The sequence below is a fragment of the Montipora foliosa genome, chromosome 13 (assembly GCF_036669935.1).
Source record: "Montipora foliosa isolate CH-2021 chromosome 13, ASM3666993v2, whole genome shotgun sequence".
Lineage (NCBI taxonomy): Eukaryota > Metazoa > Cnidaria > Anthozoa > Scleractinia > Acroporidae > Montipora > Montipora foliosa.
Window position 1 is genome coordinate 30,633,155 of NC_090881.1, and position 10,000 is coordinate 30,643,154.

The 10,000-nt window shown below is 36.7% G+C and overlaps 3 protein-coding genes across 3 annotated transcripts in view; 1 reads left to right on the plus strand and 2 right to left on the minus strand.

Annotated features, from left to right (window-relative positions):
* LOC137982143 (methylcrotonoyl-CoA carboxylase subunit alpha, mitochondrial-like) overlaps positions 1 to 447 on the minus strand; it is a 10,415-nt gene extending 9,968 nt beyond the window's left edge. Inside the window, exons 1-2 of the mRNA XM_068829207.1 lie at positions 334 to 447; positions 205 to 245 (exon numbers count right to left, since the gene is read on the minus strand). Of these exons, the coding sequence (XP_068685308.1) occupies positions 205 to 245; positions 334 to 392 (100 nt within the window). The 5' untranslated portion in view covers positions 393 to 447. The remainder of the gene's footprint in view (positions 1 to 204; positions 246 to 333) is intronic.
* Positions 448 to 509: 62 nt separating this feature from the next.
* LOC137983557 (uncharacterized protein CXorf58-like) lies at positions 510 to 8,135 on the plus strand. The gene is made up of 9 exons (XM_068830712.1): positions 510 to 692; positions 780 to 879; positions 1,285 to 1,379; positions 2,819 to 2,930; positions 3,150 to 3,281; positions 3,417 to 3,492; positions 5,701 to 5,854; positions 6,354 to 6,465; positions 7,328 to 8,135. Exons 1-9 carry the CDS (start codon positions 655 to 657, stop codon positions 7,466 to 7,468), a joined length of 960 nt encoding a protein of 319 aa, XP_068686813.1. The 5' UTR covers positions 510 to 654; the 3' UTR covers positions 7,469 to 8,135.
* Positions 8,136 to 8,144: 9 nt separating this feature from the next.
* LOC137983555 (intraflagellar transport protein 80 homolog) overlaps positions 8,145 to 10,000 on the minus strand; it is a 13,811-nt gene continuing 11,955 nt past the window's right edge. The window contains exon 25 of the mRNA XM_068830710.1: positions 8,145 to 8,546. Within this exon, the coding sequence (XP_068686811.1) occupies positions 8,454 to 8,546 (93 nt within the window). The 3' untranslated portion in view covers positions 8,145 to 8,453. The remainder of the gene's footprint in view (positions 8,547 to 10,000) is intronic.

Genomic DNA, 10,000 nt, shown 5'->3' on the forward strand with positions numbered 1-10,000 from the left:
ATGAAAATATTATAATTATAATAATAATAATAATAATAATATTATTGTTGTTGTTATTTTCATCGTCGTCATCATTTGTATCAGATGAGAGAATCGTGGGTGTAGGAAATGTGAGGAATGGAACCAATAAAAATTATGTTGGTAACCTAGACTTGAATTTTTTTTTATGGTACACCAGGTGAAATAACGATTTTAAAAACTTACCAGTGGAATATTGTGCACCAATTATTGTCGCTAATCGTGTCCTGAATAAAAAAACCCAATTCATGATCTCAATTCAATACAAAAACATAATCTCAAATTAAGAGGCAAATAAAGCAGAGTCAATCACACCTGTTTATGTGACGCAATCTGATCCAGGCGATTAACTTTCGTGCCAATGGAGAAGCCATGTTGTCATTTATGGGACGTCCTATGGGCCTAACATGAACGCTTTGCTCATTGTTAATTTTCGATCATCATTTTATGACACAACTTTCAATAAAAATGACGCCCGCTGACCAGACGCTGCTGTCGGCATGACAACGTGCTGCAGAACAACATGGCCGACCAAAGTTTATAATTTCGTGGTCTCTGTGAAACTTCGGTCATTTGGTTAGCTTATATTTCCTCTTCTTTAACTTGCCTTCTTCTATTTGAATTTCTTTAAGAAATATGCGACAAAATTGCAATGAAGCTTCTTCTGATTCAAGGTAAGCCCACTTTCAATAATGCAACGAATTGAAGTAAATCAATCAATCTATGCTTCTGCACTATAAGAATTTCACTTTTTCTTGCAGGCTCGTAAGGGTGGAGGCAGCAAGAAAAATTGAACGATTTTGGTGCTGTTATAGGGACAAGCAAATGTTCAAGTTACTTAAGTACGCAATATGTGCAGCGGTAAGTTGCGGGATGAGGGCCGGGTACTGTGTATTTCCGACAATTCTCCCTCGAGCGTGAGACGATTAGGGTTACTTTAGGTCTATAGCATTATATAAATTTAAAACGGTCTTTAAGTGCCCTTTTAATGGTTAACACTCATTCAAGTTCAGAGAAGACTAGTGGTCTAAAGAGGTGTCAAATTGTCCATTTTCAATATATACTCTAGTTAAAATCCTTCGAAGCCGCCTTAGGGGTTTTTGCTTCTGAAATTGTTGTTTTATTGTTCTGGTTAGTTTTGAATTATAGTGGGTCATACATGTAGGTGGTTGCTTTAATTTTGGGTGGTTCTGCTTTTTGTAGTTACATGACTGCCCCATTCCTTTTCCACAATGTTATCATTGTAATATGCTTAACTCCTTCTAGGAACATTCTCTTACCTATGAAGTGTTAAGAAAAGTATCCCCTCTAGAAGCTGACCTTTTGCAAGATCCAGTTGTTCAGGCCAGAGTCAGGTTCAGGTAACAGAAAGAGGATTGTAAACATCACCTTGTTCCCAGGGTCCCTTGAGGAACGAAGATGAGATGAGATGAGTTTAGTTGCTCATATCTCAAAACCACACTCAGTTAACCCCCCCCCCCCCCCCCTCTTTACTGCCGAAAAGTGATCAGAAAGCCAAGATGAAAGTTAAAAAGAAATTCTGTACTACAGAATCAGAGCCACCTTAAAACAATCTCAGAATTAAGGTGGCTCTGAATCTGCTCTTCCAAATTTTTTTAAACTTTGCAGAAAGTTTCATATTGCCCTTCTGATTATTTGAGAAATAAAATATGGGGGTCTCTGAGTTCGTTTTTGAGACATAAGCAGCTAAAGACAAAATATGGGTGTTTTTGCAGGGCGTAACGGTTGCCACAATGACATTTTACAACACAATAATGACAGCCTCTTGTTCGGCAATAATCCATGATTCATTTGGTACCACAATATTGCTAATTAAAATATATGATACAGTTTTGTAGTGCCAAGCCTTCGAATAAGAGCGTTACTTGGAAGCATTGAAACTGTGTTGAGCCACCTTAAAGCGCGCAGGTCTAGGCCCTAATGAATTAGTACAGCTCTATCGTACCTTCATCTGCCAATCACTGAATATGCCTGCTGAGTTTTTCATGACGGTCTACCTGTGTATCTTCCTTGTGAGCTAGAGGCAGAGCAAAAGTCAGGGCAATGCGTATCAATTTCTCATGTTTGCTGTATGATAAAGCCCTTGTTAAGACAAGTCTTGTCACTCTGTCAGACTGAAGGCAAGCGCTGACGGACAAACTGTTCCAGAAAATCTTAGAAAGCAAAGACAGCAAGCTCAGGAATTTACTTCCCCCACAAAATGCTAAGCGTCATAACCTCAGAAAGGCTTGCCAGTTCAATCAGGTTTTTCAAGACAGACAGATTTCGAAATGGTTTTATTGTTTTTAACACACTTGAGGATTCATGACGTAAATTTTATCACACCTTAAGAATTATGCTTTCTTAGCAATTTATCACTTTAAAATCCATTTTAATGTTATGGTTATCATGTAGTGACTTAATAAGGTGTTTTCTTCATATTAATTTTTTCAATCTTTTTATCCTGTAAATATGATGTAATTCAACTCTTGGGTTGCAAAGTTATATTCAGTAAATTATCCATCCATCTATCTATCTATCTATCTATCTATCTATCTATCTATATCTATCTATCTATCTATCTATCTTGTACATAGAAAGTCATATAAAATCACATGCAAGGCAGAAAATATATAATAAATTGTATGTAAGGTTCATATGGTCTCATTACAATGTAATCAACTTGCCAACAGGCTACTGATAGGGATGCAAATCGAACAAGAAGTGGTGGAATTAATGTACATGTACAAGTGAAGCCTTGTAACATTTTATTAGATTTATCTTTTTTTTCAATTTTTAGGTTTGGGGGAGCAGAATTTCCTCCTATTATAATGTTCAAGATTTTTATTCAAAGTAGGGGCCAAGGAGTCAAGTATTACTGTGGTAAAAAGGTCATCAAGCCTACATCTGAGGTACATTGCATGACAAACTGTAATGGCAGCTTATTCCAATCACTTTGAACATGATGACAGTCTATAAATTGGTGAAATTGTTTATTTTTCCTTTTTTTTTGTATGAACACATGGTAAAATTAATTATGACCCAAACAATACACAAGAACATAATATTTAGCTATCATATGTGAATGGCTTTTAATGGATGTTGTCAGGAAGTGTTCTTGTTGTTCACAGGCAGCAAGCGATTCACTTAAACTCATGGGAAATCGGAAGTTTTATGATCAGTTAATTGCTGACTTGTGCCAGAGAGAAAAAGATGGAATAACAGATGAAATTGACATAACAACAATGAAGGATTATATGAAGGTAAGTTATTGCCAGGCATCCTTGTCTTGACAGCAGAGTCCATAAAAATTCCAAATATACTCAGTATTTTTTCTTCCAGGGAAGTAAATATATAAGCAGAACAATAATCTGTTGCCATACTTTTTCTTCCCACAGTATTTAAGTCATCTGGATGAGTGTCCAGCAGAAACTGGTGGAAAGTCAAACACATGGAGAAGGCTGACACTTGATGGTATGAAATACATTAATAATAAGCAACTGTCTTAAGTGTAGCATTTTGTTAGTCCTCTGACATGTTATTAAACTGTTACTGTAAAGTAAAAGTAATTTTATATAGTTTTTAAAAAACGAGCAGCAGTGTTTTGTCAGGTTTAAAAACATGAGGCATAGCCAAGTGTTTTTAAACCCGATAAAACACATCTGCGATTTTTTTGAACAGATTCAAAAATACTCCACAAACAGTGTGTCCCTCAGGAGACTGAACAAAGGTTCAAATTGTGAGGGGAAGATATCAGCATACAAAAAAACAAGTGGACCTTATAAGCAATACGGTAATTTTAAAAGCATGTTTTGTCCTTCAGTCCTTATTCTTTGTTTGGTTGAAGGAAGTTGGTTAAAAAGTATGCAAAAGAGAAACTAGTTCAGAGAATTGAAAACTGCTAATGAAGAAGAAGCACTGTTGGAAAAAATCTGCTTCAAAATCAACACAATATGTCACAAACTGTTCTTTTGATATTTTTGCATACTGGCTAAATCCAAGGCTGAACAAATGAACGAAGCAGCATGGTTTGACGTGGAATGGGACAAAATTTAAAGTCTAGATAGGAAGATTGTGAATATGATGGCAGAGCCGTTGAATTTTTTGGTTGACAAAATTTGTTGAAGAAGTTTGGAAGGAGGATGGGTAAAAGTATCTGCCCAGAAATTTGCAATGGCTGACATTTTGATGAAAATGACTATTTAATAAAGATCAATAGTGACCTTTATATAAAGATCACAAATGATCTTTATATAAAGATCACTATTGATCTTAATATAAAGATCGTTTCATTTGAGAATAAGCAATTTGCATTGTTTGCGCATTCATCCCCGCACTCCCCTGGGACTGAAATCAAAGCTGCCACCGGACTTTTCAAATGATCATAGATTACCAGGTATAAAGGTTCATACACGTGACGTGTTATTGATCTTTTGATGGGCTGTTAGCCTAATGAATGATTAATGAGTTTTTGAATTTACAATAACAGTTTAATAACAATTTAACAACATGTCAGAGGACTAATAAAAATGCTACACTATAACAGCTTCTTGAGGTCTTTCATTTAACATACATGTAAACCTTCATGAAGACAAGTACAATGTCTACTCTACACATTTTTTTTTGTGCCTTGATTGAAGATGATGTCACTATTGTGTCCAAGTCCAAGAATAAAAATAATAATTTACCGATTAATAAACCCAGTAATTTTATTCAAAATGTCATTGCTAAAAAGAACTACATGTACTTTTACAATTTTTAAGAATAAAAAAACTAGACAGAAAGTTGCATTGTTTTGTTTCACTAGGGCTGGGGGACTACAAGTATTATTGTAGTCAAGATTTATGATATGGCTAGTGTTTCTGGCCGATATAACATGCACTGTCAGATTGCCTAAGAGCAGCTAGGCACTGAGGCATTTCTCCTGTAATGTCCACGGGCAAGGCAGATGTACCACTTCAATTTTTTTAGAATAATACAGCTGTACTTCAATTCCCTCCTGCTGGTATTTGTAATGTTGTGACCATAAACCATTGTAAAGTCATTTTACCCTTTGAAAATCAGTATCTAAAGAACTTCCTATGGAAATTGCTGGTCATAATTTAGTCCTTAGAACAAGGTATACAATTTCAATAATAAGTTTTATACAAGTGCTTAAAGTGCTACACTATAATAAAAAATGTTTGCTTAACACCTGACTGGCAAAATTTTGAGCTTGGATTTTCATCCAAAGGGTGGATTTCACAGTCTGCCATTTTCAAAACTGACCAGTTGGACCGGAGAGGGTTGCATCTAGGAAAAAGTGATGTCATTTACTCACTAGCTTAAAATTTCAGTGTGTGAAAGTAAATGCAGCTTATTACATACTGCACTTATAAGGCTCACAGTTTAAAGCTGCAACATATTTTTCATATATGTACATTTTGCCTGTGTGTCTAAACTTGAAACATAATTTCTACTGTAATTAGATTCTTTAAGTGTCTTTTGATAGATTTCATCATATTATTATTTTTGTGCACATTTTATCAAGTTCCTAACAGCTCCAAATAAATTTACCTATTGCTATTGACAAGTTTAAACTATAATTAAATTTAGTTGTTTCAAAGTGATGCATTATGGAACCTCCTTGAGTCGTTTTCTGATGTCCTTTTAAAGTCATTGTTTTGGTCTATTTTAACACAGCTATTCCTCGGCATAACATTGTGCGTGATATCTTTGGGTATGTGGAGTTTGGCCTTACAACTCCTCAGCTACTAAAGGAATGTCCTGATTTGCTGTCAATTAAACCAACACAGGAGATTCAAGTGGCAAACATCAGGACAATCCCCATTCTTAGGTATGAATAAAATTACTTGGATTTTAGCACAGGAAGAATGTATGAGTTGTATGCTGTATGAAGAATAGAGCAAATTTCATGTGACACAAATAGAGGATGATGAAATTGAGTTGACATGTAATGCAAGACTTCTTTTCATAGCTTTTGAAGCCCACAAGCCTTAATTCTGGAGCAATGACCCTGAAATAAGTTAGGTTTTATCAACGGAGTCGATAATGTAAATTGGCCACCGTACAGAGATTCTAAAAGCTGACGTTTTGAGCGTTAGCCCTTCGTCAGAGCGAATCCAAGGGCTGACGAAGGGCTAACATTCGAAATGTCAGCTTTTGGAATCTCTGTACGGTGGCCAATTTATCAACTCTGTTGATAAAACCAAATTTTTGTATACTACTTCCCCACTGACACAGCACCACATTTTATTTAGAAACTACCCCCTTCATTCTGAAATAAGTTAGTTTACTGATGAATACATAGAATATTAACATATCTTTTTAATTAGGAAAAAGGCATATACAGAGTACAGCAACCCATCTCCAGTCAGGAGATCACGTAAGGCTGTAATGAGAGTGGCAAAAATGAGGAAAATGTATGGACTAGATCGCCCTGAACTTGTAAGTACACTGTAAGAATGGGCTTGCTTGAAACTGATCATACTTTTGCTGAAGTTACATACAGTCAACTCCCGATAACTTGAACCCTCGCTAACTCAGATGAGAAACGCTAAATCGAACCAATTTTTGTTTCGCTTTTGGTTATTCTCTATATAGAGTGTAAGAAGGCAGTGTGGTTAGGGGGCTTGCCTTGAGATCCGGAGATCCCGGGTTCAAGACCCACTCTGACCACTCGTTGAATTTGATCCTGGTAGTCCCTGGTTCAACTTCCTAGCTGCACTTGTAAATAGCCAACTGGTTTGCCTCCGACCAGTTGGGATTCTTAACAGTTGTTGTTGTTGTTCTGTCGTTTCGTTGTGTTTCCTTGGCCCTGAAAAGCCCCTATGGGGAGCGGTCAATTACGTATGTAAGTATGTATGTACATGACAAATCAAAACAAACTGTGTACTACAGTCCAAAACATTTAATTTATTTTGAAGCAGCCCTGTAATCTTTGTCCTTTTTTGCATTACACAAAACGTGTCAGGTCCATTTTGGGGTACATTTAACTTCAGTGCCTTTATCTTCACGGTTAGGGTTAGGGTTAAATCCCGAGAACTCAACCCTTTTTCAATTTCCCTTGAAGGTTTGAGTTATCAGGAGTCGACTGTATTGTCTTTACAGACATACTTCAACTGGAAGGTCACACTGCATGACAATGAAAAAACACAAAGCTGTATACTTTGTCTTAGTAACTCTTAGTCTGTCATAATTTATCTGGAGACAAACTACAGAGATCAAAATAAAAATCAACTGCTGGTACCGTAAAGTTAAGCAAAGCAATATTATCGCTTCTGACACCTTTTTTTACCCTGAATAACAGGATGGAAAAACACCAGAAATGGAGGTTGATAACAAGGATATTTTTGATAATGATGATAATGACTGGGAAGATCAAGCTGATAAACTCTATGAATGGACACGAAATTTATCCTTGGATGCGTTAGGAGTGACATCACCATGAAATGTAAGGTAGCAGCTGTGTGAATGAACACAGGAACAGAAATCCTTTAGTAAAAAGGCAAAAGAGAAGAATGTGACCTCGACATCCAAATAAGCTAGCTACCTTCCAATGTGTTTGTCAAAGACAGGAGAAATAATTTGTAAAGGGCATTTCATATTGCTATCCAAGAATTAGAATTGCCATGAATTACAGATCATGATGACAGGTACATGTACGCAAAGTAGAAAAAATTGTCCCTTTAAGTCAGTGTTTAGTCTGTCCTAAATTTCTCTTTGTTGCTAAAGAGCAATTTCCCATGCTGCTCAGGGACGTCTGATACTGGATGACCTGGCAGTTTTTTCCCATTTATAGCCAGTGTCTCTTAAATCAGTCAGTACCTTGGAGCCTTCTCCATGTGTTTTTTCTTTGGACTTTGAAGAAATATTGTTGGCTCCAAATTTTGTGACTCACAGTTTTAACTTATTTCTCAAGTTAAGGTAAATAATTTATTGCTTGCATGACAAGGACAAAATAAACAGGCCCTCACAGTGCATCTCATCAACGTTTTAGGCATGAGCATTGCAACTGAGTGATGAAATCACATTATTTTTGTCAGATATGACAAACTGGAACTTCCTATGTACAAAGTTTAGTATTTTCTTAATAAAATGGACAAGTAAACACTGAATACACGTCATTACTTTCTTTGCCATTTTAATACGCTCATTTGCAACTCTGCTGATAACATTTATATTTACAATACACAACATGTACATCATGAATAAAATAAACCAGATCACATTTGTATAAACAGTAGTGTTCTCTTTAGAGTCTTTATAATTCCAAGCTGCAAGAAATCCATTGTGATTGCACTAGACACTTGGCAAGTCTGTAAGCACACTGTCACTTATGTGAGTAGGTTTATCTACCTGACATTTTGATTACAGTGTTAAAGTAAATGTTCACCATGAAAGTGCCACTTCAAACATGTTCAGGATTTGTCTTGTTACCCATTATAGGGTTTTGCTCCTGGCCTGGCTGCTTCTTTCTGTAACTCCATATCTATCTTGGCATTAATTTTCTCCCAATCAACTTCAACCTGTTATCAATATTAATGTAATGTAATTAATAATAAAATTATAATGCACTCCAGCAATCTCATCAATCTTATTCATTGAAGAAAGGTGATTATGTAATTATTTTACGAAACTATAGCCCAGGGGCCAGTTCCTGAAAGATGTAATAACTCTATTCCAGGGGCCGGTTCCTGAAAGGTGTAATGTGTAATAACCCTATTCCAGGGATAAACGTGCCTGGAATAAAGCACATTTATCCCTGGATTAGAGTTATTACACCTTTCAGGAACCCGGCCCAGGAATACCTTTATCCCCAGAATAAATTCTGTTGAGTTAGAATAGCAGATTTATCCCTTGAATAATTTATTCCTCCTTCTAGGAACTGGTGCCAGGACTCTTTGTTTACATTTTTGCCTCATTAGCATAAGGCTATTGTTTTCTAATCAGTCAACTGGGTGTGAAGTACTGAATCTCTGAAATTTCTAACCCAATGTATCAGAGCAAAGATGCTTTGAAAATAATTCGAAATTTTACAAAGAATGTACAGGATCATTTGTGCTTTATCCACCCAAGAATTAATCTGTTTTTGATGATAAATAACTGGCTGGTTATCAAAGCTAAATGGCTTAAAATTGGAGATTTACAATGGCTTCAGTCACATCTACAAGGTAACTGAAGTTTAGCTTAAGTTAGTGTCAAGTTGGGTGAGGCTAAACCGTGTGGGTGGGTGGGTGGGTCGTGTTTGTTTGAAGATAAAAAAGGATATATATTAGCTCCCTCAGTGCTTGGTCCAAATTTGTTGAGTCTTGTCTGTTTAGAGAATTTCCAGTCGTTGATAAAAAAAAAGGTTAGGGACCCACGAACAGGAAACCGTCAGAGAAAAATGCAAATTAAGCTGACCTTGGTCACCACCGCAGTACATTTGGGCACCGATGTTCGGCCATGCCGAGCATGGTCTCTTCCATGACCTCAAGGGTGGTTTAATCTATTTTGCATATTTATATATGCTCATCTCACACATGCAAAAAGACTAATCCATGAACCCTGCTTGGGTATAACTATAGTAACTGTTAGTCTGTATAGTTTTGAATCGCTGAGGTGTAAATTTTCTAACTATAGTTCAAGCGAACAGAGAAGCGGTCACATTACCGAAATAGCTAACTATAGCTATCCCATCTTAACTATAATTGGTAGCCCAGATGTGAACGCAGCCAGTGTAACTAAGTTTGGGTGCAGGGATGGCGCCGTGGTGAGAGCACTTGCCTACCACCAGTGTGGCCCAGGTTCGATTCCCAGACTTGGCTTCATATGTGGGTTGAGTTGGGTGGTTCTCTACTCTGCACCAAGAGGTTTTTCTGCTGGTACTCCAGTTTTCCCCTCTCTTCAAAAGCTAACTTTGACTTGATTTGCATTAATTGTTGATTTCAGTTGACAGTGTCCCCAATTAGGGCTCCAGTGCTAGAACGGACTAGACACT

Excerpts from the sequence above, each read along its gene's own strand:
- LOC137983557 (XM_068830712.1), top strand. The coding sequence starts at position 655 with ATGCGACAAAATTGCAATGAAGCTTCTTCTGATTCAAG. Across the intron at positions 5,855-6,353 it reads AGGACAATCCCCATTCTTAG|GAAAAAGGCATATACAGAGT; the intron begins GTATGAATAAAA and ends CTTTTTAATTAG. Across the intron at positions 6,466-7,327 it reads GACTAGATCGCCCTGAACTT|GATGGAAAAACACCAGAAAT; the intron begins GTAAGTACACTG and ends CCTGAATAACAG.